We start from the raw sequence: 25,735 nt of genomic DNA on the forward strand, positions 1-25,735 counted from the left end.
AAATTCATTTTTATTACAAAAGCTAAAATATGAATATATATTATAATCTTAACTGAAAATGTTTTTATATTAGAATCTTCTTTTTGCATCAACTTCCATATGTGAGGGCAGTAAGCGTCAGACTGAAAATTCTATTTTTTCCTGTGTTTTTATTTTCTATAAATTAACTTAATATAAAAAACATTAATTTGACCTAAAAAAACTTAATAGGATATATTTCTTAAATCTAAGCTTTTATTGACCCCGAAATTACAATTTTCTTAACAGCTTAAATGTTTTCTGAACATGATTTCTTAATTTTCAATAAAGGTAGATTGTTTTTCTGGGTAAAGATGAGGAATAAAAGGGATAAAATACTCATTATTTTAATTTGCTGTTATTTTTATTTGTATTTTGTGCGTCTTTAATAAGTGTTTTTTTTACTTTTGCTTCATGTACAGTTTTAATCAACATTTTTAATTCCTTATTTTATGTTTTTCTTGATTTTTTGTGTTTACGTTGTCTGATAACAAGTTTCCTAAAATATTTATGTGGTGTAATTTATTTATTTTATACCTTTATTATATTCCCTTTTAGATTTCTCTTTGTTTACATTTGTGTCATTTAAATTTTACATTCATTTTAATTTTATTTGTGTTGCGTTCAGGTTCTGTGGGGTTTTCGGATTATGTTTATAACAGTCGATGTTTACGCTGGATCAAATGTGTGGCTCCGCCCCCTCAGGTGCGGCTCTCGGGCAGGTAAGCAGCTGCTCCGCTCGGTGACGTCAGAGGGTTGGGCAGGTCACGTGGTGGAAGGAAACCTGCGGTCTAATGTTTCTGAAATGGGAAACGGAGGAAAAGAAGGAGGAAGCGGAGTGATCGAGGTAAGGAGCGGCGCGGTGCGGTTCGGCGGCGTCCCGTCCGCGGAGACGGAGACCCGAAACTATTTTTTATGCTTTTGCGGGATAAAACGTCACTTTTAGGCCGTGTGTGCGACTATGTTTATGTTTTAGTGACGTTTACTTTTTACTGACGAAGAAACTATTTAAAATCCGGATATTTGATACCAAAAAGCCGAACTGTAGCCCTGAAACACCGACTCGAATGGACTTTGAGGTTTAAATAAAGTTTTTTCAAATGTTTTCGCTCTAATCGAGATCCGGGCCGACCGCAGCTCTGCCGCCCTCCGCGGGCCTCCTCCGCCGGACTTTGATTGTTCTAGAATCAGAACTTCCTCCGTAGCGGATCGTTTTGGAGAAAGCGGAACCGAACGGTTCTGTTTCACTGAAACTACCGGGAACCGGAGGGAAAAAATCCGTTCACGACGGGCGGAATGAAAGCGGCGCGGGGGTCCGTTAACCCGCCGCGGAGGTGTGTTCACGGACCGTTACTAACGAAAGCCAATGATCGAAAACGTGATGTGTTCAATGTTCTCCAGTCCTCCGTAGAAATCCCATTTTTGTGATAAAAAGGAACTTAAGACATAAATAAAAGTTATAATGATCAAAAGTAGGGAAGTAATTTTACGTTAAATTGTTCATTTTTCATGTGAAAACTTACTGTTTTGTTCACTATGAAAGAAAAAAGTTCAATCTCAATTCTTGAACTATAGTATAGTAATATGAGTTGCCACTTAAATGTTTTTAAAATGTGTCCTAGTAAATTATGTATTTATTCTTGGGTTAAACCTGGATTATTTTTATAATAAATTCACATTTGTTTAAAAATACTTATAAAGTGTATTTGTCTTCTGTTTAAGAACACAAATAAATGTGTTTGAAAAAAAGATTAAAGTCATTTTTTGTATCCCGAAGTCTAAATATATATATTTGAAAAATCTTATATACATACAAAAATACAATTTTTGTCAACATTTATGCAGGTGTTTTGCATAAATATAGGAAATACTTTTTTCTTTTTATTGGAGTGAATACAATTTAGAAGCAGTTTATGGTTTAAATCTTATTTTTTAGACTATATTCACATTTAAATAAACACTAAACCCCAATGAAATAAAAAGAAAAAAGTTCTTTTCTGGATATTTGAAATGTTTTTAGCATAGATTAAAATGTAAACGAAGCCTCAATGAAGCAACGAAGCAGCAGAAACTTCAATATCTAAAAGAACTGTCATTTTCTGAACAACTTAAATGTTTCATTGCCTCATTTTAACAGTAAAACCCAAATGTATGTTTTGGCTAATTTAGGCCTTTTTTGTTTTGTTTTTTAGGCTGTTTTGGAGTTTAGATAATATTTACATACTAGCTGTTTTGGCTAACCTAAGTGTTTTTAAAGCTAATTTGGCATTTAGCTAATATTTTATTTGGCTGTCCACTTCAGTGTTTTCTGCTATCAGCACTAACATCTTCAGCGGCCACATTCAGCTTCCACTTTCACACTAGCATTATCGCATTCAGGTCTGAAGGAGAATCTTTGTTTCAAAAACTGTTTTGCTTTTTTCTGCTTTGAAAACATTTTTAAACAGCTGTTAGAATAACATCAATGTTACCCAAAAAAGTCCAAAATCAGTGATTTAGAGAAATTCTCCTTTGATGGAGTTTTCATCTCTGATCCGGTTCGGTTCCGTTCAGAGTTCCTGGAGCTTCTGTTCTCCATGGAAACATTTGTGAAGTTACCTGGTTGGTGAGGAGTCAGAGGTAAACGCCCCTGAAGCTCCTCCCCCTCCTGACCTGTCTGTCTGTGTCTGCAGGTTCCTGGACTCTCTCTGCCTCCATACCAGGTTTGCTTTCTGACCCGCGGGCCAATGTAAGTCCAGTTGAGTGACTGCGTGTGAAGGAGGTATTGCAGCACCGTTTTACTCTTACTCTCCACGCCGCCCGATAGAAATGGCCGATTCCCGGCTTGCATGGAGGCGTCTTCATGGGGCTGCAGCGGAGCTACTTCCTGTGGTGCTTCTCGCCTTCTTCCTGTTTGCATGACGTTGAGCTTGGAGTTTCTCTTCTGGGAGCTGACTTCATCTTCTCTTTCCACGTTTCGAGTTTGATCCCTCGTCGGTGTTTCTGCGTGTAGATGATCACAATTTCTGAAATATTTATGCAAACTTCAAAATGACCAAAACGTCAAGAAACTTTAAATAACAAAAAGTTTTAAAATTAGAGGAAGAGGAAATGAGGAACAAACGCGCTTCACATTCATAAGTAAACAAAAACATAAAATCAGTCGGCTATTATAAACAACAGATGATTGAGGAAAAATAAATAAATGAACTTAAGGGAACAAATCTTTAAAGACCCATTCTGATCAAAATCATGTTTCTGAAATGTTTTTGTTTCTAACGTTAGTTTGTGGACGTGAGGGGCTGTAAGCTAGTGGGGAGACTGTAAACCAGGGGTGTCAAACTCATTTTGGACCATCTTACCCAGTCATGGCACGCGCCAGTTTGACGTTTCCTTTGCTCCCCCTAGTGGTGGAATTGGACATTGTGGTCATTTCTTTAACTCACACAATAATCGTCAGAATCTACTGGAATTATCGTGTTAACGGTTGAAAGGTTACATTACGTTTAAGCTTAACCAGCGACGCCTCAGGTGTTAAAGGGTTAAAGAACCGTAACTCGCCATAGGAATGGACTACAACACCTGTGCCAAAGTCAAGGCCCGGGGGCCGGATCCGGCCCTCCAGGTGATTCTATCCGCCCTCCAGATCATTTTATTTTATTGTTATTAATGACCCGATGTTATCTTGAGCTCATTTCTAACTTGTATAATTTTGACGAAATATATTTTTATGGAGAGTAAAATATTATATATTTACATGCTAGCTGTTTAGGCTAACTTGGGCTTTTTTCAGTTTTTTAGGCTATTTTTTAAGTTTAGCTATTTTTTTCAGCTACACTCTAGCTTTTTTGGCTAACCTTAGTTTTTTTTTTTGTTTGTTTGTTTGTTTAGGCTAATTTGACATTTTGCTAATATTTTAACTGGCTATCAATTTCAGCATCTTCAGGGACCAAATTCAGCTTACAGCATTCACTCTAGCATTATCACAGGTAATGCTATATATCAAGTTCATAATGATGGTAAAAAGTTACAGTTTTAAGGTTTTAAAAATGTAGTTTTAGAGTGTTTTTAATAAATGTTGATCCTGTTCATCCCATGACCTCAGGTGTGTTCTGGATTTTGGCCCGTTGTTTGATTGAGTTTGACACTCCTGGACTACAAACTTGCTTTTTTTTTTTTTTTTTTTTCCCAACATCCTTTTTTTTTCTCTTCCCAACGCACCGATTAAACTATCAGGTTGGTGTATCCTGCATGTTTGACACCCTCCTGTAAAGAAAGGGATGATGGGATATTAGTGGCGACTTACTTCCACACAAACATAAATCAGAGGTGAGTTTCTGATGAGCTCCTGCTGCTCTGCAGAAACTATGTCCTAGGAAACGATTTAAAATTTTGGCTAAAAACTTCATCTGTGACTTTAAATATTTGACGTATAGAAATCACTTTAATAAATCAAATGATTAATTCTTGCCTTAAAAAAACTAAAAAAAAAAAATCATTTGGTGAATTGATCGTTAATTTATCTCCATCATCTGCATAGAAGTTTTGACCTTGACCCCCCCCCCCCCATATCGTAGTTTCTGTTTTGAACGAGACTCAGAAATGTTTGCATATGCAAAACTTTAGTTTCAGTCCACATTAAACCTTCCAGAAGTGCCGTTTGAGCCAAAGAGGGTTTCACACCAGACTGGATTTATTCCAGCTGCTCGTAAATTCTCGCCGGCAGATCAAAAGTGTGTTTCCCTCCTTCATGGTGGGAACTGGGAGGACGGAGGAGATTTATCTGAGGAGCAGCTGAAAGGCTCCCAAACAGAAGTCATTCAGCCGCCTTTGTCCCAAAGAGAGGAAGAACACAGACCACGATCCGTAAACCGTCGGTCTGCTCGGGTCTCACGGCTTCCACACTCATCAATCAGAACTTTTTCAGAACGGACGGTCCAGAACCGGCTCTCTCTGGAATTTGGATTTTACACTGTAAAACATAAATCCTAGGAAAGTAAAAATGTTTAAGGAAAACGAGTCTTATTTTCTGTCTTCCAAAAAGAATAATCTCAATATTTTTTTCAACAGAAAAATAATCTTAATTTGAGAAAAAGTCAAATTTGAATCATTTTTGGCTAATTTTAGGAGATTTGTTTTTGCAGTGTAACCGTTTGGTTACAAAAGCAGAAAGTTTGTCTTTAGTTTAAGTTTAAACTGTTCTCGGACTCCCAGGAAAAACTAGAAGCTGCAGAGACAGAAGAAGAAGACCTAGAATAGAACCGAGTAGAGTAGAGTAGAGTCCAAACCTTTAGCCAGAACGGAGAAACAAAGTGATGAACAGGAAGTTCACGATTAACCGTAAAATCAGCCGCAAGTGAAAGTGTGTAGATCATTGAAGGTTTATGTCTTTGCGGATGACTCTGTGCGTTTCCAGACGGTCTGACGATCTCCGTGTGTTTCTGCTCCTCAGGGACCCTCACCATCCTCATGTCCTATGGAGGAGACTTTTACGGACGCTCTGAGCGCGTCCGCCCGGCGCCGCAGTACGACCAGGTTCCTCTGGGCTCTTTACCCCGGACGGACTCCGACGACTCCCAGCTGAGGGCGCCTCGCCTGGGTCAGAGCGCCGACCCCCTCCCTCCCCCGCCGCTGCCGGAGCAGCCGCCCGTCGGCCCCGAGTCGGCCCCCAGCGAGGACGACGGCGAGGCGGATCCCGCCATCGACATCAAACCGGTCCACCGCTTCGTCCCCGACTCCTGGAAGAACTTCTTCCGGCTGAGCAACCGCAGCAGCAAGAAGGCGTGGTCCATGCCCGCCTCCTCCACGGACAACAACAACACCACCACCCACGGGGTGCGCTGCTCCCCGCCCCACTCCCCGTCTCTTCCCGGATCCTACCGCGACCCGTATGGCGGCACCGGCGGCAGCTACAACTCCCGCAAGGAGCTTCTGGACGGCCAGAACGGCCAGGAGTCGTCCTCCGGACGCACGCAGCACACGGGTCTGACCTACAGCGAGCGGGTGGAGGAGTACCACCAGCGCTACGGCTACATGAAGTCGTGGGCGGGGCTGCTGAGGATTCTGGGCTGCGTGGAGCTGCTGCTGGGCGCCGCCGTCTTCGCCTGCGTCTGCGCATACATCCACAAAGACAACGAGTGGTACAACATGTACCCCGGGTCGTACAGCCCCGGGTTCTACGGCGCTGGGACGGCCGGGACCTACTACACCGGACCCAAGACCCCCTTCGTGTTGGTGGTGGCGGGGCTGGCGTGGGTGGCGACGGTCATCGTTCTGGTGCTGGGGATGACCATGTACTACCGCACCATCCTGCTGGACTCGTCCTGGTGGCCCCTGACCGAGTTCACCATCAACCTGGCTCTGGCTGTCCTCTACATGTCTGCTGGTACGTCCTGCTCCAGAACCAGAACCTCCTGCTGGTCCAGGTGGATCCATGTAGATCAAACTCAGCTGGATTTTCCCATGAAAACAGACTTTAGTGTCTGATCTTTAAATACTCATGAAGAACGCTTTAAACTCACAGAGAAGTTCTAAGATAGACGTCAGGTTCTGGTGGAACCCAGAACCTTCATGCTGCGTTCACACCGGCCTCGTGAACGCAGCATCAGGATGCGCGTCGTCCAGACGCTTCATCCAGACGCTGCGTCCGTCCAGACAAACAGAAGCCGGTCGAGGTCGTCAACCAGAATGACCGTGATAAAGATGAAAACGATTTATTTATTATTCATGACAAACACTGAAAAAGATGAAAACGATTTATTTATTATTCATGACAAACACTGAAATAGGTGGAGGCTAACGGTGGAGGCTAACGGTGGAAGCTAGCAGGTCGTTGATGCTGTGATGCATTCAGGGACGTCACGACTTTATCAGTGCTGTGTATCTGCAGACACAAACAAACAAACTTTATTTAGACAGATTCCAGGACGACAACGTTCCTGCCCCCTGTGACTGTTACACCTGCTCCAGCAGGGCATCATGGGTACTCACAAAAGGAGCTTGAGTTCCTACGGATGTCAGTCCTGGTACCCCCCACCCCCCCAGGGATTTGCATGTCTTCATGCATCAGCCGACCTGATTTCCATGACGAGCTGCTGCTGGAACACCTGAGAGATCAGCTGAGAGGACGTCACATGACCTCGTAACCATGGCAACCCCCCTCAGGTGCGGATGGAGCAGAACAGAACGATGAAGTCTGAAGGAAACTCTGGATCATGAATGAAAACGATCCTTAAAAGCTGTAAAAGGTCAAAGGTTAAGAACGTTTGAATCCTTTGATCTTTTTATATCATTTCATAAAATGTTCTTTTTCAAAAAGATAAGTTCTCCTATAAATAGAGTTTTTTGTCTTTAAATGCAGAAAAGTTTGAGTTAACAAGGCAAGGCAAGTTTATTTGTAGCACATTTCATGTACAGAGACAATTCAAAGTGCTTTACATAAAACATTAAAAGAAACAATCAAAAGAAATAGTAAAAATGTCATTCATCATCATTCAAATCATTAAAATAAAATTAAAAGAAAGCAAAAAGATTTTAATTTAAAACAAGCATAGATAAAAAGTGCGGACGTAAACTTTTGAATACATATTAATCAAACTGAGAACAGGTGAGTCTTTAACCTGGATTTAAATACACTGAGTGTTTCAGCAGATCTAAGGTTTTCTGGAAGTCTGTTCCAGATCTGTGGTGCACAGTCATTTCTATTATAAAAACAGATTTAATTTGAATCAGTTTAAGTTTTAATGTTGTTTTTGTTGAAAAAGGTAAAAACAAAACAATATTTAAGAGCGTCCTTTTCTTTTTTATTTAAACATCAAACATTAAACACAATAAACTAGAGAACTTTAATTTGTAAAATCATAAAATATTACGTTAAAAAACAACTAAAATCTGATTTATGTTTGTTATAGATTTATTGAAATTATTTGATGGATTTAAGGCGTCATTCTCCTGATCACAGAAAGATTTAAATTTGAGTTAAAACTAATGTCATAACACAAAAATAAATAATTTTGTTTCAAAAAAGTTTTAGATTTATTTTAGCATTTTTTTAAATAAAAGTTTTTGGACAATAAATAATCTTTTAGTTTTTCTAAAACAGAAAAATCTCAAACCCGCAGTGACTCGTGGTCAGGCGGCGGTCAGGCGGCGGTCAGGCGGCGACGGTCGTCTCGTGATCAGCTCCGCCTCTGCGGCGTTCTCAGTGGCGTTTGTGTCTCCTCTGCAGGCATCGTCTACGTGCGGGACACCATCCGCGGCGGCCTCTGCTCCTACCCCGTCTTCAACAACCCCATCAACTCGGTGTTCTGCCGGATCGAGGCGGGCCAGACCGCCGCCATCATCTTCCTGTTCGTCACCATGGTGGTGTATCTGATCGGCGCCATCGTGTGTCTGAAGCTGTGGCGGCACGAAGCCGCTCGCAGGTACCGGGAGCGCTACGGCCTGCAGGTGAGAGCACGCCGCCGCCGCCTGTGCATTCCTGGGATTCCTACCAGACTTCCTGTTAAGCTCAGAAATGTCAACAAGAGTTGCAGCCGAGCGGCGTTTGCACAGCTGAGGGGGTGGGGGTTAGTGGGCGGAGTCTCAATCCGACCTGTTTACACTGCAGCTTTTCAGGCATGAACTCCAGGAACTTCCAGGAAGTGAAACTTCTGCTTCTAAGAATTGGAGAATTAAAAAAAATCATTCAAGTTTAATTTTAATTAATGAAACTTTATGAAAAATTATTTAAGATTTTTTATGTTTTAAGTAAAATAAAAACAGGAAGTGGTCAAATCTGAGCCAAGATGGCGGATGACCGTTTCCAGACCAACAGATTCGTTTGGTTTTTAAAACCGTCGTCAGACATGAAATCTTTGTGTTTTTAGGATCCGGTTCTGCTAGAACCGGTTCTTTTAGAACCCAGCCGAACGGCGCTGCGGTTCTACAGTTTGCTAACTCGGCACTTCCAGAACGTGTCGGCGTCTCGCGCGTCGTCTACGATGGATCGGCGCCGTTCCTGGAAGAGGAACTTCATTTCCTGACGTGTTTCTCAGGACCTCATCCGGAGCTGCTGGACGTTCTTCCAATATTTTAGGACCAAACCAGAATCCCTGGTGAAGGTCCACATTCCAGTCCATCCCAGTGATGGTCTGTTGGCGGGAAGAGGGTAAACCCCGCCCCCAAAAGGAAGAGGGAAAGATAATCTGATGAAATAATCCTAAACCATAAATAACTTTATTAAAAGAACGCGGTTAACATTTGATGAAGCCGGCGTGGCTCCGCCCTCCTGAGACCCCTTCCCTCCGCCTCCCGTTGGAGGTTTCCATGGCGACAGCCTCCAGCTCAGACTCCCTCTGTTGTCCTGAGAGTTCTGGTTTTCTTTTAGCGCCTCCTCACTGAGGCCAAATCCTCGTCCTTCAGCGTTGACGACACTTTCTGCTCGGTCTTCTCCACGTTTGAAACATATCGAGGATTTAATGATCGTCTTCGTGTCTTTGCAGCCGTCTGAGATGCGCGCCGTGCCGGCGACGGTAAGACCGCCGCTCAGAACCAGATTTCTTCCGTCTCTCTAAACCCAGATTTCGGAACACATTTTCCTTTTTGTTTCATCAGAGAGTTCTAGTTTCGGATCCACTTCCCAGAATTCCAGAGGTGGTCCAAGACGCCGCCGCGGTTCCCATCAAGGTGGCTCCAAAAGCCGTCCCGGGAAAGGTGGTTCAGGGAAGCATCCCGTCAGGATACATCCCCAAACCCGTCATCGTTCCAGACTACATAGCGTGAGTGTTGTTCAGGTGACCGGACAGGTGGGGGCGGAGCTTAGCCTCACCTTTCTGGGGTTTTCCCACCGAGAGGAGCTGCAGTCGGGTTTGATTCTTTGGGATTTTTATCAAATGATTGTAAATGAAAAAACTTCAAGTTTGTCTAAAAGTAAAAAGTTAAAGACTTGACTGTAACTTCAGGTTGGAGCCTGTGAGATTAGCTTAAGATAGTTTAGTTTAGTTTAATGTAGTTTAGTTTATTTTAAGGTAGTTTAGTTTAAAAAAATCTTTAGCTTAGTTTAATTAAGTTTAGTTTAGTTTAACTGAATTTAAGGCAGTTTGGTTTATTGTAGTTTATTTTAATTAAGTTTAGTTTAGTTTAACTGAATTTAAGGCAGTTTCGTTTATTGTAGTTTATTTTAATGTAGCTTAATTTAGTTTATTTTAAAATAGTTTAGCTTAGTTTAAATTAGTTTTCAATTTTTTTTTTTATTTTAGAAAATACTAATAATATTAACCAAAATTATGACCCATTACTCTGATGGAGAACATCTATAGTAGAACATTTATAGTAGAACATTTCTAATAGAACATTTATAGTAGAACATTTCTAATAGAACATTTATAGTAGAACATTTCTAATAGAACATTTATAGTAGAACATTTATAGTAGAACATTTCTAATAGAACATTTATAGTAGAACATTTATAGTAGAACATTTATAGTAGAACATTTCCAATGTGTGTTCAGTATTTTCCATTTCTCCTAAAACAGTAAAAACAGCTTCTCCATGGTGAGGCATGGCGGTGGCAGCTTCATACTGTGGGGGAGAGCTGAACGGTTCTCCGTCTTCTGTGCAGTAAATATCCAGCGATCCGGTCCGTTGAGGAGAAGGACCGGTACCGGGCCGTGTTCAACGATCAGTACTCCGAGTACAAGGAGCTCCACACGGATGTTCAGGCCACGCTGAAGAGGTTTGAGGAGATGGACGCCATGATCCAAACGCTTCCTCAGCACCCGACCAGCCAGATGGTGAGCCGTCAGAATCTCTGGTTCCGACCGGGTCCAACAGTACTGATTGTAGAACTTCTCGTGTTTTTATCCTATTGGAACGAGACATTAACCTCTTTTATTCCTCAACAAACTCCTGTCAGAGACTAGTGGATGTCATCTTATGAATTTTGACGCCGACTGACTTCCATACAGTTCTTGAAGAACCACTGGAGCTCATTTCAACTGACAGCAGAAATAACTTTCTGAATTCCTGTTCAGGTTTCAAAATCTTTTAATGTTCTTTGGTTTCGCATCAGAATCGGAGCATTCTGGGATATTTTTAGCTGTTTTTACTCGTAGAAGGAAGAAGATTAAGGAAGTTCGTCTGGTTTAACCTTTAAAGTCTGTGGTCAGAGTGAGGATTGAACCTGCAGCTCCGTGTCTGCTGCTGGAATGTTCTTCACTTCCTTCCTCCTCAGACTTCCTCTGTTTGCATTTCCTGTTCCTGTTTTGATCTCCACCCTCACAGCCCTCGTCTGCTCCACCCGTCTGACTGTCCAGCAGTTTCAGCGCTCGTGGCTTCACCTGAGCTCCACCTGAGCTCCACCTGAGCTCCACCTGAGCTCCACCTGAGCTGTAACCTCTTGTTGCTGTTTGCAGGAGGTGGAGCGGATCAAGAGGATCCTGCAGGAATACCAGAGGAAGAAGACGGTGAGATGTTACCAGAGCTGGAACCTCCACACACAGCTGTAGACTTCAAACACTTTGAAACTTTATTAACAAGAAAATAAAAGTTAATAATAAAAACAAAACAATTAAATAGAAAATCAGTAAAAGAACTAAAACTGAAACATGTTTGATTTATTTAAATAAATAGAAAAAACAAAAGTAAATAATTGAGTTTACATGAAAACTAATGAGAACATTTTTCATGTTAAAAAAAAATGTAACTTGTAACATAAATAGTAACTTGTGACAAATAGTAACTTTTTACAGTAACACTACTGGTAACTTGTAACACAAATAACTATTTTTATGTTAAAAATAGTAACTTGTGACATAAATAGTAACTTGTGACATAAATAGTAACTTGTAACATAAATAGTAACTTGTGACATAAATAGTAACTTGTGACACTAATGGCAACTTTTCAGCGTAACACAAATACTAACTTGTAACAAAAAGTAACTTTTTAGAATAACAGAAATGGTAACCTGTAACAAATAGTAACTTGTAACACAAATAAAAGCATTTTTCATGTTAAAACAATAGTAACTTGTAACTAAAGCAGTAACATTTTTAGAGTAACGCGGATAGATTCTCTGGTTGTTATTTGGACGGTCTTAGGAGTAACTAATGATGTTTTCAACACTTCCTGTACCTTCACGGCTGCAGACGTTCTCAGCTTCTCTCTGACTTCTGGTGGTTTGTGTTGATCAGACTGAGCTCAACTGTTACATCATGTTATTGTGGTTAAAAAGTGGGCGGGGCCAACTGAATTATTGGTTTCTCAGGAAAGCTGGAAAATCTGCTTCCAGGTAGAGACCTGTATAATGAGCCTCAGAAAGGAGCAGAGGAACCGAGACTCTGAGGCCTCAACAGGGAGGAACGCTGTCATTGTTTCTGGCTTCAGGAGAGAATTTAAATCTGTGCGCAGAAGAGAAATAAAAATAACTCATGAATGACTTCTGCTTCCCTCTCCAGGACCCGACCTTCCTGGAGAAGAAGGAGCGCTGTGAGTACCTGAAGAACAAACTGTCCCACATAAAGCAGAAGATCCAGGAGTACGATAAAGTCATGGAGTGGAACGACGGATACTCCTAGAACTTCACTTTGAAGGAGGGAAATCCAAACCAAAAAGGAGAAGCTCTGCTGGAACGTTCTCTGTCAGTTTGGTTTTGTTACGAGAATCCAGCGTTCCTCGTCGGCCCAAAGAACTTTCATCTGCAAACGCAGAACTTCATCCAAACACTAACAGAAACTCTCTGTTTCAAAGAACTTTTTGTGACCCGAAGGTCTGGATCCTTTCATTTCATACTGATTAAGAAAATGCACTTGAAAACTTGACATGAAAACTGAAAACTGATGATGGATCATCAGGAAAACTGCATGTTTTCATTCCTGCTGCATCGTTTCTCTTTTCTTTACATCTGAATGCTAAACACTAAAGTTTTACTTCCTAAAAAAGCCCTCAAAGAAGCGTGAAAAGTTGCTGCCTCCGTCTGAACAAAAACGTCATTTTAATACGGAGGGCCGAACCTGCATTCTGCTTCCTGACCAGTAGAGGGCGACTCCTCAGACACTGTAAATAATGTTGGTTAAACTTCTCAGCTGTTAATGAATTCAAACTTTGAGGTTTATTTTATTTAAATAGAACCAGGAGGTGTCCACGTTTACAGAGAACACAGATGTCTAACTGATGGCTCAAATGAGTGTCCTTTTGAACTGTTATGGAGTTTAATTCAGTGTTTGGGGTTCGAACCAAATGATAAAAATTCATCTTAGGTTTTTATTTTGCTTTAAAACCCACAAAATGGTCTAAATATGCAAACAGTAGTTAGATACTGTGGCAGAAAAGTTCCTGCTAATTTCATAGAAACCATGAGGACACTGGATTACCTCAAATCTCATCTGATCTGATGGGATTATTCATCAAGATTATTCCTCTGTTGAATCCACTGCTTGAATTGTTTATCGTCTTTTTTAAAGAATCTGAGAATATATGCTCGTCGGACACTTCCTGTCAATGTTTTTGTAATAACGTGTTCCAACATTTCACAAAATAAAAATGTTTAAAGTTTATTTGAATTTGTGAAATGTTTTCATTCCTTCACTAAAGAGATTCAACAATGAACTCATGAAAACTGGATGAAAATGTTTGTTTTATTTATTTTTATGGATTTGTCGACACAATAACTCAAACAAAAAGTCTCCTGTGGGTTAGAGCACAGTGGCTGGACGCTGATGCACATGTCCATGCTCTAAAACAAAGAATGAAGTCGTAAGTCTGCAGCAGATCATTATTTATGTCATTCTCTCCGACATATATGTGCAGAAGAACACGCTACCGACTCTAATGAAAAGTGTTTTTAACGAGTTCGTTTCTCTCATGATGGAGGAAATATGAAGAAAATGAAGTTCAAAATTGTATTTCTGAGTATTTTAGTATTTGATTGTTGTGAATCAGGAGCAGATAAAGAAATTCTGATGTGAAAAGATGTTTGTGACGTAGAAAGCCCAGTGTGGAGAGGTCAGAGGTCACAGGTCAGAGGTCAGAGGTCACAGGTCAGAGGTCACAGGTCAGAGGCCAAAGGTCAGAGGTCACAGGTCAGAGGCCAAAGGTCAGAGGTCACTGGCCGCTCAAGTGTCAGCTCGAGTTCTTACAGGTGAATTTGGACCAGATTAAAATGTGACCAAACTTTTAAGGAATAAAGAATTAAATGTTAGCCGACAGACTTTACTGACTCCACAAGAATTTAGGACTTTTAGGGTCATTTTTTTTTTGTTTTATTGATCTTTTCCTGCACTTTATTTCATACTATTTTATTTCTATGTTTTATTTGTATATTTTTCCACAAAACAAAGATGAAAATCAGGTAGTTTACGGAAATTTCTTTTGATTTAGTTCAGTTTTTCTGTAGTTTACTGGTATTTAATTTAATGTAATTTTAATTAGCTCAGTTTGGGCTTTATAAGATAAAAATTATGCTGTTTACTTTTTATTTCATTTTAGTTATCTTTTTCTGCACTTTATTTTATTTTTGCCAAGTTGTTTTAGTTTCGTTTATTTTATTCATAATTCTATTTTTTATGTATTTTTTTTCTTAGTATTCACTTATTTTCTATTTTATTAATTATTTATTTTTTTCTTTTATTTTAATAAATTTTAGGCATGGCAAGATGAAAATCTGGTCATTCCTTGATTTTTTTGCTTTTAAATTTTTTTAATTTTAATTCTATTTATTTAGTCATTGTTGGGCTTCCGTACATTTCTTGAATCGTGTTTGTGTTTACTCACCGTCCTATCATAAACGTCCGTATCGTTGTAAACACCGAGCCAGCAGCGTCACTGGCGGGATCGGGGCTTCCTGTCAGTCCAGGTAAGGGGGCGGGGCTTCACGGCTCATCAAGGTGTGGTCCGGGTTGTTTTTAGCAGCAGTTTCAGTCGAAGGAGCTCAGGTGAAGACAAACAGGTGAGTCCCACGGAGGTCAGCGCGAGCTGCTCACCTTCATCTGAACGGAGTTTTGCTGTTTTTAACGGTAATATTTATAACGAGATTCCGAGTTTTATGTTCAAATGTCAGAAAAATGTTTCTGTTTGACTGTAAACATTCAACTTTTAAAAGCAGATTTTATGGAGGAAAACTTTTTTGTATTTCAAGGTTGTTGCTTTTATTGTTTTTTTTTTTTTTTACTCATGAGAAGATTTTAAATTTATTTAAATTAGTTTTTGTTTTGCTATAAAAACAAGTTTCAGTTCCTCACGTTTGTCTTACTGATAAATAAATGTTTTATTGAGACTTTAATGTTGAAAAATCATGTTTGTTTTTTCTCTTTTTTGCTGTTTTTAACAGATTCTAATCCAGTAGATTCTTCAGGAATGTCTTCCTCCAGACACAAAGAAAGTCCTCCTCCCTACGATGAAGGGGGAGCCTTGTAAGTTTCTACAAAAACTTTCATCAATATTTAAAATTAAGTCTTATGTTCAGAATTGTACGGAGGGTAAAATGAGCAAAAATGTTTAGAATAAATAAATAAGGAAACAGAAGTTTGTCAGAAACCTGGTGGTGTTTTCCATCTCTTTAGTGGCTGAAAATACTTCCAGTTTATTTTATGATCTTGCTAGTTTTCATTTTCATTTCTTTTTCCGACCAATCAAACCGTGTTTTTGTATTTTTACATTTTCCGACTGAAAATGACTTTGTTACGTTATCGTTACAGTGAATGAATACAAATAACAAAACTTTACATTTTTCTTGTTTAAACATATTTAATATAAAACAGATATAACATTATACTTTGATATAAATGTTTACATTTAAAGAATTCAAATAGGTTGGAAATATTAACTGATGAGTTTTAATGTCTGAAAATTTCTTTAGTTATCAAACAAATTTGCACGTTTTCTTGTTTTTAAGTAGATGCTACATTTCTGTAATTTTACAGCCGAAATAATTTGTCTCATATTTGCAACAGCAGACGTTAAAGTCCCACTTCAGCTCTACTTTTCTATTGTGTCTCCAGTTGTCTTTTAATTATGATGATGTTGTTTTAGCTAAAATCTAAATATCTGTTGTTTTATAGTTCTGTTGGTGCAGAAGTTAGCCTTACCAATTTCCCAGCATTCTTTTGTTTATACTCCCTCTCTTGCAACAAGCACCTCACAAGCTCAAGCTAACGTTAGCATAGCACAAAAAAAACACAGCAAACAATGTTGGAGTTTGGAGCCAGACTCCAGCTCAGAGGAGGAACATGAAGACGTTCACGGATCTGTTCGTCAGGAGGATTTAGCATTGGGAGACTTTGGCCCCGCCCATCGCAGTAGCTGCATCACAAACCTGAGCTTTTTCAAACCGTGGGTTTTCATCCGCTCCGGATTCATCACCATTTAATAAAGAAATACTCAGAAATGCAGTTTTGATCCTAAATTATTTGCAAGACGTCCTCCATCATGAGGAAATGCTGCGCTAGAAACACCATGTGTTGAAACATTTTTATTCGTATTCTCTCTTTGGTTTATCAGGATTTCAATCAAATAAAGATTCATTTTCTCATTTATTGGTGAATCTGAGTTGTGACGTTCGGCGGTTTAGCGTTCGATTCCTGCAGTCAGGTCACATTCGGATCTCTTAGAAGGTTCTTGTTGTGTTCCAGCATCGCCCCGTCCCAGCCGGCGTACTCATACTACGCCGACGAGGAGATCCAGCACTTCTACCGCTGGACGTCCCCGCCGGGCATCATCAAGATCATGGCCATCATCGTCATCCTCCTGTGCGTGGCCATCTTCGCCTGTGTGGCGTCCTCGCTGGCTCACGACAGCGCCGGCGCCTTGTCCAGCTTTGGTGGCTACGCACCAGGATACGGTGGCGGCGGATACGGCGGCAGCAGCTACGGCGGCGGCGGATACGGCGGCAGCAGTTATGGTGGCGCTTATGGCGGCGGGTACGGCGGATCGTCGTACGGCGGGATGTACACGGATCCCCGGCAGGGCAAAGGGTTCTTCATCGCTCTGGCAGTGATCGTCTTCATCTTCGCTCTGGTCGTCTTCATCATCATCGTGTCCCACCAGAGTTTGTCGGAGAGCAGGAAGTTCTACCTGGCCACGGTGATCAGCAGCGCCATCCTGGCGCTGCTGATGTTGATCGGCACCATCGTGTACCTGATGGCGGTGAACCCCTCGGCCCAGTCGTCCGGCTCGGTGTACGGTAACCAGATCGCCATGCTGTGCGCTCCGTACACGCAGCAGCAGATGCAGGGCCCGTTGGTCAACCAGTACCTGTATTACTACTGCGTGGTGGAGCCTCATGAGGTGAGCGCCGCCCCCTGACCTCTGACCCCTGATCCCTGACCTCTGACCCATGACCGCCGTCTGCTGCGGTTCCTCTCAACGCCTCTTCTGGTTTCAGGCCGTCGCCGTCGTGTTCGGGTTCCTGGCCACCGCCGCCCTCATCATTATGCTGGTCTTTGCGGTGAAAACTCGCCAGAAGATCATCAGCTACGGGAAGAACAACATCTTCTGGAAACGAGTGAAGAACGTTGAGGAAGAGGCTCCTCAGGATGTAGCCGCCTGGGTAAGAAGATTTAAACGTTTGATTTCTACGGCCATCGGTGATCAATGACTACTGATACCGTCTGCTAGTACAGTTGGGTCAGGAGTGACCTCACCGCACCGTCAGGTCTGACTCCGTTTGGACTTCCTGACCCGATCAGACGGTCCTCGGGTCAGAATCCCTTTATGGAATCCTGTCAGGACACGGTTTATCAAAACCATGACCGTAGGTTTGGGGATTTCTGCTCAGATGGTTCCACAGTGTAGACGCCGTTTCACCAAAGGAAGATTTTTATGAAGCAAAATCTTTAAGAAAAAAAAGATCATTTAAAAAGTCTCAAATCAAACATTGAACTTCAACTTTTTAGTTACTTTTGTACCAAAATGTTCTTCAGTATAATGAGTTAAATTTAGGAACGAGTCACATGACCCTCTGAACTGATGATTCAGGGGATAAACTCTGATCAGAAGATCACATTCATCTCAGCTAGAGGAGCATTCGCTCTGGAAGGCTCGGTCCGTATGTGGTCCTGGTCTGGATTCAGTACTGGTTTGATCCTGATTCAGTCCTGGTTTTGTCTGGATTTGATCCTGATCTTGTCTGGACTTGGAACTGGTTTTGTCTGGATTCAGTACTGGTTTGGTTCTGATCTGGTCTGGATTTAGTCTTGATCTGGTCTGGATTTAGTCTTGATCTGGTCTGGATTCAGGTTTTGTCTGGACTTGGTACTGGTTTTGTCCATATTCAGTACTGGTTGCTTTCTGATCTGGTCTGGTTTGGTCTGGATTTGGTCCTGATCATGTCTGGACTTGGTCCAGGTTTGCTCTGAATTCAGTATTGATTTGGTTTGGTTCTGATCTGCTCTGGATTTAGTCTTGATCTGGTCTGGATTCAGTACTGATTTGGTCCTTGTTTGATCTGGATTCAGTATTGATTTGGTCTGGATTTGTTCCTGATCTGGTCCTTGTCAGGTCTGGATTCTGTACTGGTTTTGTCTGGATTTGGTGCTTGTCTTATCTAAGTTTGGTTCTGATCCAGGTTCGGATTTGGTCATGGTTCTGTATTTTTCCTGGTTTTTGTTGGATTACGACCTGGATTTGGTCCTGGTCCGGTCTGATGGTCTGACGAGTCTGTTAGTATGAAAGTTCTCCAGAATTATGGTTTGGACTAAACAAGAGAATTCTGGTCCGGTTCACTACAGTGTGAACGCAGACGGACTTTCCAAAGGAGAATTAAAAGAAGGAGTTGCTGAAGAAATGCATGCTGGGTAAAGCAGGAGCGTCTTCATAGAGAACAGTCAGAGAATGTTCCGGACGAGCCGCTTTCCTTCTTCCTGTTGTTTTTCATTCCTGGTTAGAACTCGATGTTCTATCCTGGCGGTTCGGTCCAAAGCGCCGCGTGTGAAACCAACAAGATAAAAGACCAAAATGGCCGTTTTCTGCTGATTCCACCGTAGAAACTTAAACCTAAACCGTTTCCAAAACGTTGATTCCTAGAAACTGTGAAATTTTCCAGTGAGTGGCTGTAAAATCTGCTGATCGGAAAGTTTGTGTTTTGCAGAAACCTGATCTTTGAATCTGTTCCTTTTTCCAGACCAGTTTTCATTTCTACAAAACTGACAAAGTTATGCTAATGCTAATCACGTGTGTACATTTAAAGGTTCAAATACTACTATACTGCAGTATCCAGAAAAATACTTCTGATTTATAGACCGAACATGTTCTTCACTGAAGACACTCTTTCTAAAGTGACATTCCTCCCTTGGCGGGACTGTTCTTCAGCTGCACCTGCTTCAGCAGCGTTCACGCCGCAGCGGTCAAACCGGTTTGTGGTGGATGAGCGGTGGGGGAAGGGCGTCCTGCAGATACTTCCTTCTGTATGTTCTGGGTTTCAAGGTGTGGCTCGCTCTCAGATAACAGTTTCAGCCTGGACTGTGACTCTACGTCAGGAATGCTGAAGGCGAAACGCTGCAGCGTCTTCAGGAACTGAATCAGATCTGAAATGTTCGGAGGGAGGAACGGCCGTCACCATGACATTGAGTTTCGTGAAGTTCTTTCCTCTGAGAGAAAAGAAGCACAACAACAGGTCGGACGAGTCCACGAACGCCGTCCGTTCTGAAGCATTTCTGCTGCCTGGAAGGGCTGACCATAAACCTGCAGGCACCTGGGGGGCATTTTATTGGGGGGCAGGAGGGGGTTCCTCATGTCAAATGCTGAACAAGTGCAGCTGCATCAAACCAAGGAACTAAACTACCTTAGAACTACCTTCATGACAGATCTTCAACCAATAAATGCTTTAAATGCACGTGTCAAAGTTAAGACCCGGGGGCCGGATCCGGCCCTCCAGATCATTTAATTTTATTGTTATTAATGACCCGATGTTATCTTGCGCTCATTTTTAATTTGTATAATTTTGACAAAATATATTTTTATGGAGAGTAAAATATTGAAAGTTATTTAAGGTTTAAGTTGATTTATTCTGGAATAATATTCCTGACTTTTTATTATTCACAATTATGTTAAAAAGTTACAGTTTTAAAAATGTAGTTTTAGAGTGTTCAATAAACGTTTATCCTGTTCGGCCCGTGACCTCAGGTGTGTTTTGGATTGTTCCCCCCTTGTGTGGTTGAGTTTGACCCCCCTCCTATAGGGCTTTAGCTAACCTAATGTGTCATAATGCATTTGGAATTTCCATGATCCAATCCTTATTTTTAAACTGTAAATACCTAACCAGAGTTTTATAAATATAAAGTAATGCATGTTGGAAAGTGTTGGTCTTTGTTGTGAAACGGTTCTTAACCCTTGAACTGTCAGCGGTTTTCAGACGTGTTTTGTTTTTGTCTTTCATGAAAGGTGAACGAGACGGCGGCTCCTCGTTCAGAAGACGGTTTGTCCAGCTATCCCGAGAAACGGAGAGGTTCCACCAACTATCTGGACGAGGAAAACATCTATGACAGACCTCCGTCTGCCGAAACCCCTCAGTGAGTGTCCGACCTGGAGACACGCTGCAATGTCCGCCTCCTTTATGAGACTCTGGCGTGGTTGCTGCTTCTCTCCTCGGCTCCTCGTCTGAAGACCTTTTATATACACATATTTGAGTCTACCTGCATCTCAATCAATCAATCTTTATCTATACAGAACTTTTCATACAGAATGTTATGTAAAGTGCTGCATGTTCTGTATATTTCTGCCTGCGTCTGCGTGAATCTGCCTGCGTCTGTGTGTGTATCTGCCTGCGCCTGCGTGAATCTGCCTGCGTCTACGTGAATTTGCCTGCGTCTGCGTGAATCTGCCTGCGTCTGCGTGAATCTGCCTGTTTCTGTGTGTGTATCTGCCTGCGTCTGCGTGAATCTGCCTGCGTCTGCGTGTGTATCTGCCTGCGTCTGCGTGTGTATCTGCCTGCGGCTGCGTGTGTATCTGCCTGCGTCTGCGTGTGTATCTGTCTGCGTGAATCTGCCTGCGTCTGCGTGTGTATCTGCCTGCGGCTGCGTGTGTATCTGTCTGCGTGTATCTGCCTGCGTCTGCGTGAATCTGCCTGCGTCTGCGTGTGTATCTGTCTGCGTCTGCGTGAATCTCCCTGCGTCTGCGCGCGTATAATCTTCCACATCTTCCTGTTGTGTTTGTCACAGACCCGTACTCGAGCATCAAGCGCTGCAGAACGCTGCTCCTTACAACAGTTCCTCTGAGATTGCCAGTTCATACGGAATGCCTAAAAAGCCGCGTCCAGGACGGCCGCGCCGCATCAACGGACAGGACTACGACACCGACTACAACTCCTCTGGAGACGAGCTGGACGACGACGACTTTGACGGGTAAAAGGACGTCCTGTGTGTTGAATGGCGAGCCAAGGAAAGTGATTTACTGACATTTTCTTTTCGTTTTTCTCTTTGTTCTGTTCCTTTTAGTGAATTTCCTCCAATAAGAAACGAACAGGAGCGCAACAGCTACAAGCGGGAGTTTGACAAAGATCATAACGAGTACAAGAGCCTGCAGGCAGAGCTGGATAACATCAACAGGAAGCTGTCGGAACTGGACGGAGAGCTGGACGAGCTGGAGGAGGGAAGCCCGCAGTACCTGGTGAGTCTCCTTTAGCCAATCGGTTCACAACTTAATGATGGTGAGAGAGGATCATGGTCCAGCAGAAAGTTTGAATTGGTCTAGATCCGCCTGGTTGTCCAGTTTTCTTTGCTCCACTCCTGTGAGTTTCAATCATTCATTGATAAATCTAGCAAATGGGAACTGGTCGTCTGACAAGTTAATGCTGCAAAAACCTGTACCAAACGTAAAGTGTGTACCAATTATTCCTGACAAAAACTGTTAAAAATCAGCTTTGACACTCTAGCATGGAGTCTAGAGTTTGAATGTTTCTCCACAGACCTTTAACCAGACCATTTTCCAGCTGTCGTTTTGTAGTAATCTTATTTTATTCACATTTTATCTTATTTGTACAAAACAGTATGACACAAAACACTGGATGGTCTGAGGTAAAAAAAACAATAAAATAAATTAAAATGATCCATACGTAACTTCACCTACTCTCAGTGTCCTAATGTCAATACTGAAGGTAAGAATTCTAAAATGAAGATGGGTAAATCTAGTCCATAGATCACATAGTTGTGTGAACCCCTTTGAATCGTGACAGTGAGATCCCTGGGTTAGTCTTCCATTAGGGGGCGCCACTAGTCGATTCAAAATATCTTCATTCACACGTGTTGGACTTCGCCTGTCCATCGGCAAGAGTTTTCTCTAAACTACTATGTTACAGCTGTTGGATAAAACACACTATCGTACTAACGGTAGTAATTTACCCTAAATTTGATATATTCTGAGACACCTGTCGTTTTCAAGGTGATCATTGATGGGCGTGGCTTCAAAAAGTTCCTCACATTAACTCTTAACATGGATGATGTCAGAGGCGACACCCAAACAGCAAACGCTCTCTGACATCATGACGGGTTTATGCTTCAGAATGATTTGTAATCACTGGGATTGTGTTGAGACACCTGCTGATGACATCATCCATAACTGGAGTCGCACCACAAACGACTGCACCTGTAGAGCAGTCATCGAGTCATTTAACCTGAACTTATTCTAGAAAACAACATTACAGAGAAAACTGTCCAGAAAGTCTATTTTAACACATCAAATGATGAAAACTTGGTGAGATGCTGGCCTTCACAACGAGATGTCTCATATTTCATAAGCCTAAAGAGAGATTGTCTCTCATATTTTGGAGCACTAGAGAAACAAATTTGCAGTTTCTGTTCTACTTCCTCATCGGGCACCTGCGCAGACGCAGACGCAGCAGCCGCACGATGGAGATGTCCCTCATGTTAAAAATAAACGCTGGAGACGATTGTGTCACTTGGAAAGTATGAACGCCACTCAGAATGTGGTGGCAGGTATCGTGGACGAGCAAAACCTGAGACGTTAGTGTAAACGAGCGTGGATACGACTGATGTGATGAGTGTACACAAAACACGTGAATCAGCTGATTCTGAAACTTCTCCATCAGCTTTGGACCGAGGACAAACACTGCCGACTGTTTTCAGCAACGCCTCATTTCAGACTCCAGTTGTGATAAAAACACGAAGGGGAGTTCAGCGGGGGAGGGGATAGGGGCGGGGTTTGTTCAGGCATGCATGGAGAAGACCCGCCCACCACTGGTCACAGCTTCTGATTCCACTTTTCTCTCAACAGGATACTTTGGAGGAGTACAACTTCATCAGGGACTCCAAGAAGGTTTGTGTCTTTAATGTCCACCTGCAGGCGTTTTTGGTTGGTTACCATGGTGACGGTTGCATCATCACAGCCGCGTTTTCTTAGAAAGATTGCGCCTGAATACCTAGAGTTCTGTAGTAACCTGGGCGTGCTGCACGGCCCTAACCTCTGACCGCCGTCTGACCCCGCCTCCTCTCCCCTCCCACAGAATCCAGACTACCGCATGAAGAAGCGCAGGTGTAAACACCTGAAGGCCAAACTGAACCACATCAAGAAGATGGTCAGCGACTATGACCGCAGAGCCTGAACAGGCCTTTGAGGGCCCATCAACCACTGTAAGCCGGGACTGGCACTTGTGAGGGAACAGCCCCCCCTTCAGGACATCATCATAAACAACAGTCAGAACAGCGGCGGGTCCAGAAGAGGAGGAGCCAATCGGCTGCTTCTGAAAGTTGCTTGTATTTATTAGCCTAATGTGAAGCGGTGCGGCGTGAACATAACGCCATGTGTGTGGACGGTTTGAGAGGGAAATCACTGTTTAATTCTCTTTGAATCTTTATGTTACTCTGTGTAAATACGAGGGCTTGTTTTACCACGGCTTGTTTTTTATGCAACATAAACACTTAAACGTGATTTTTAATCTAAGACATTGATGATCTTTAATGACTTTTAATGCTTTTTTGTAATAAACAAATCAATTAAGAACTTTTTTAAGATCAATGAGTTTTCTTTGGAGTTTTACGGTTTTCACATTATTTGCGTTTTTGTCATTTATGTCTAAAATTTAAAAAAACATTTTCTCCACCACTGCTTTTTCCCTTTTTTTTTACATAGATTAACTTACAGACACACCACTCAGACCTTCTTGACAAAAATCTAAATCTTTACAGTTTTGGAGTCTGTAGGAATTTGGCATGTAAGAACGAACCACGATTTAAGGAAATGCATCAAGTCCTTCAGGGTTATTGTGGCGGGACACTCCTTTGGCTGCACACAATTTCAGAAAAGCTTAATAATAATGTTAAGAACTGTTCCTAAAATACATTTTGTTTAGCTTTATGATATGGTGAATAAGTATATCAAAAAAGTAAAAATAAATAAATTAAAACAAAATGCTGAACTGAATGTTAATTAATGAAAAAAAGGCTTGCAAAAGACCTAATAATGCTTAAAATCCTAAAGTATAAAATGCTGAAGGAAAGGGTTCATTTAACTGAAAAAACTGTTCAAAAGTTTAAAAAAAAAAAAAAAAATTCCAAAAAGACTAAAAAGTTTCTGAAGTGAAATAAATTCAAAGACTGCTGCACAAATGTTAAAAACTGATCATGTTTCTCAACAAAGTATTAAATCATTTTCTGTAGATTCTGTTTTAGCTGAAGATGAAGCTCAAAACCCAAAAACTACTAAATTGCAGCTGGAGATCGTCGGTTGGCACCATTGTTCGGCGCTTTGGGGCTTAAAGAAGATAGAAATACGGCGTTTACTTAATACCAATTATCGTACGGCTTTCCATGACGCGCTTATGTTAAATAACTTCCCCATATTTCAAAAGTACAAGTTTCAAGCTCCAGGCTACAGGTTCACCACAGCTGTTACCATATTTGGTATGCCTACAAGGACCAATGAGTGGCAAATTTTCATCAACCAGTCATGTTTCTAGAACACGTGTCAAAGTCGAGGCCCGGGGGCCGTTTCCGGCCCTCCAGATCATTTTATTTTATTCTTATTAATGACCCGATGTTATGTTGAGCTCATTTCTAACTTGTATAATTTTAACAAAATATTAGGGCCGTGAATGTTGACGTGTTAACGCACGCAATTAATAAAATATAATTTGTTAATTATTAATCGCTTTCAGATGCATCCATCTGTCTGTCTCGGGTTCAATCAATCAATCAATCAAGATACTTTATTAATCCCCTGGGGGGAAATTCATTGTTTTTCAGTACAGCCAAGAACAAGACAAACAGAGAGAAGTAAACAGACAGTTCAAGGTTCACCGCGGAAGCGTCCACTGAGCGGCGCCCCTTATTAGCTTGGGAGAAGAAGGCCACGAGGGGGAGGGGGAGGGTTAATGGGTGGCAAAAAAAGGTCATATCTCAACACGGCGTACAATGTTTAGATACAAGCAAAAAAATACCCATAACAAAGAAGCACAATACATGAGGTTTGGTGGGTGGGATGGGGGGAGGGGGGGACATATCGCCTGCCTGCTGGCCAACGCTTTTTTCTGCACCTTTCCCCACCGCAACGCCTCCAACCGCACCGCAGAGTACCACAGCTACCCCTCCAACTTCTCCAGGTGAGACTGTCGCAGCGTCACCTTCCCGCCTGCGTCCCACCCGCTCACGCCTTCTCTCCTCCAGTTTGTTCCCAGCAAACTTCCTGCAAGTGAGGAGCTCAGGTCCGGGGTGCCGGAAACATTTAAAAGACAAAAATTATTATTTTATAATTGAAAACAGTAATAACTTGTTAACTAATCCATAAAATGTTCATAATTGTCTTCAAAAATGG

The 25,735-nt window shown here is 41.8% G+C and overlaps 2 protein-coding genes and 2 long non-coding RNA genes across 9 annotated transcripts; 2 read left to right on the top strand and 2 right to left on the bottom strand.

The window, feature by feature from the left end:
• The first annotated feature begins 218 nt into the window (after window positions 1-218).
• On the top strand, window positions 219-13,533 carry marveld2a (MARVEL domain containing 2a). 4 transcript variants are annotated; one of them, XM_024299402.2, is made up of 9 exons: window positions 219-865; window positions 2,691-2,779; window positions 5,450-6,382; window positions 8,225-8,445; window positions 9,480-9,509; window positions 9,592-9,755; window positions 10,599-10,770; window positions 11,392-11,442; window positions 12,436-13,533. In XM_024299402.2, exons 3-9 carry the CDS (start codon window positions 5,467-5,469, stop codon window positions 12,553-12,555), a joined length of 1,674 nt encoding a protein of 557 aa, XP_024155170.1. In that variant the 5' UTR covers window positions 219-865; window positions 2,691-2,779; window positions 5,450-5,466; the 3' UTR covers window positions 12,556-13,533. The 4 variants fall into 4 exon arrangements, with proteins under 4 accessions (XP_024155170.1, XP_024155168.1, XP_036070444.1 ...); XM_024299400.2 differs by having other exon boundaries at window positions 2,691-2,746; XM_036214551.1 differs by lacking the exon at window positions 219-865 and adding an exon at window positions 876-1,352.
• LOC118599453 lies at window positions 6,784-8,243 on the bottom strand. The gene is made up of 3 exons (XR_004948809.1): window positions 8,112-8,243; window positions 6,988-7,235; window positions 6,784-6,880 (listed from the first exon to the last, which is right to left on the bottom strand). It is a non-coding gene; the product is annotated as an uncharacterized LOC118599453 (long non-coding RNA).
• On the bottom strand, window positions 11,006-14,884 carry LOC112163172. Its single transcript, XR_002922238.1, has 2 exons — window positions 14,750-14,884; window positions 11,006-11,415 (listed from the first exon to the last, which is right to left on the bottom strand). It is a non-coding gene; the product is annotated as an uncharacterized LOC112163172 (long non-coding RNA).
• oclna (occludin a) lies at window positions 14,723-23,935 on the top strand. 3 transcript variants are annotated; one of them, XM_024299405.2, is made up of 9 exons: window positions 14,723-14,831; window positions 15,306-15,387; window positions 16,606-17,260; window positions 17,358-17,522; window positions 20,354-20,481; window positions 21,130-21,312; window positions 21,406-21,577; window positions 23,201-23,242; window positions 23,430-23,935. In XM_024299405.2, exons 2-9 carry the CDS (start codon window positions 15,332-15,334, stop codon window positions 23,526-23,528), a joined length of 1,500 nt encoding a protein of 499 aa, XP_024155173.1. In that variant the 5' UTR covers window positions 14,723-14,831; window positions 15,306-15,331; the 3' UTR covers window positions 23,529-23,935. The 3 variants fall into 3 exon arrangements, with proteins under 3 accessions (XP_024155173.1, XP_024155171.1, XP_024155172.1); XM_024299403.2 differs by having other exon boundaries at window positions 14,788-14,991; XM_024299404.2 differs by having other exon boundaries at window positions 14,809-14,924.
• The last annotated feature ends 1,800 nt before the right edge of the window (window positions 23,936-25,735 follow it).

Source organism: Oryzias melastigma, linkage group LG12 (genome assembly GCF_002922805.2).
Source record: "Oryzias melastigma strain HK-1 linkage group LG12, ASM292280v2, whole genome shotgun sequence".
In the NCBI taxonomy this organism is placed as follows: domain Eukaryota; kingdom Metazoa; phylum Chordata; class Actinopteri; order Beloniformes; family Adrianichthyidae; genus Oryzias; species Oryzias melastigma.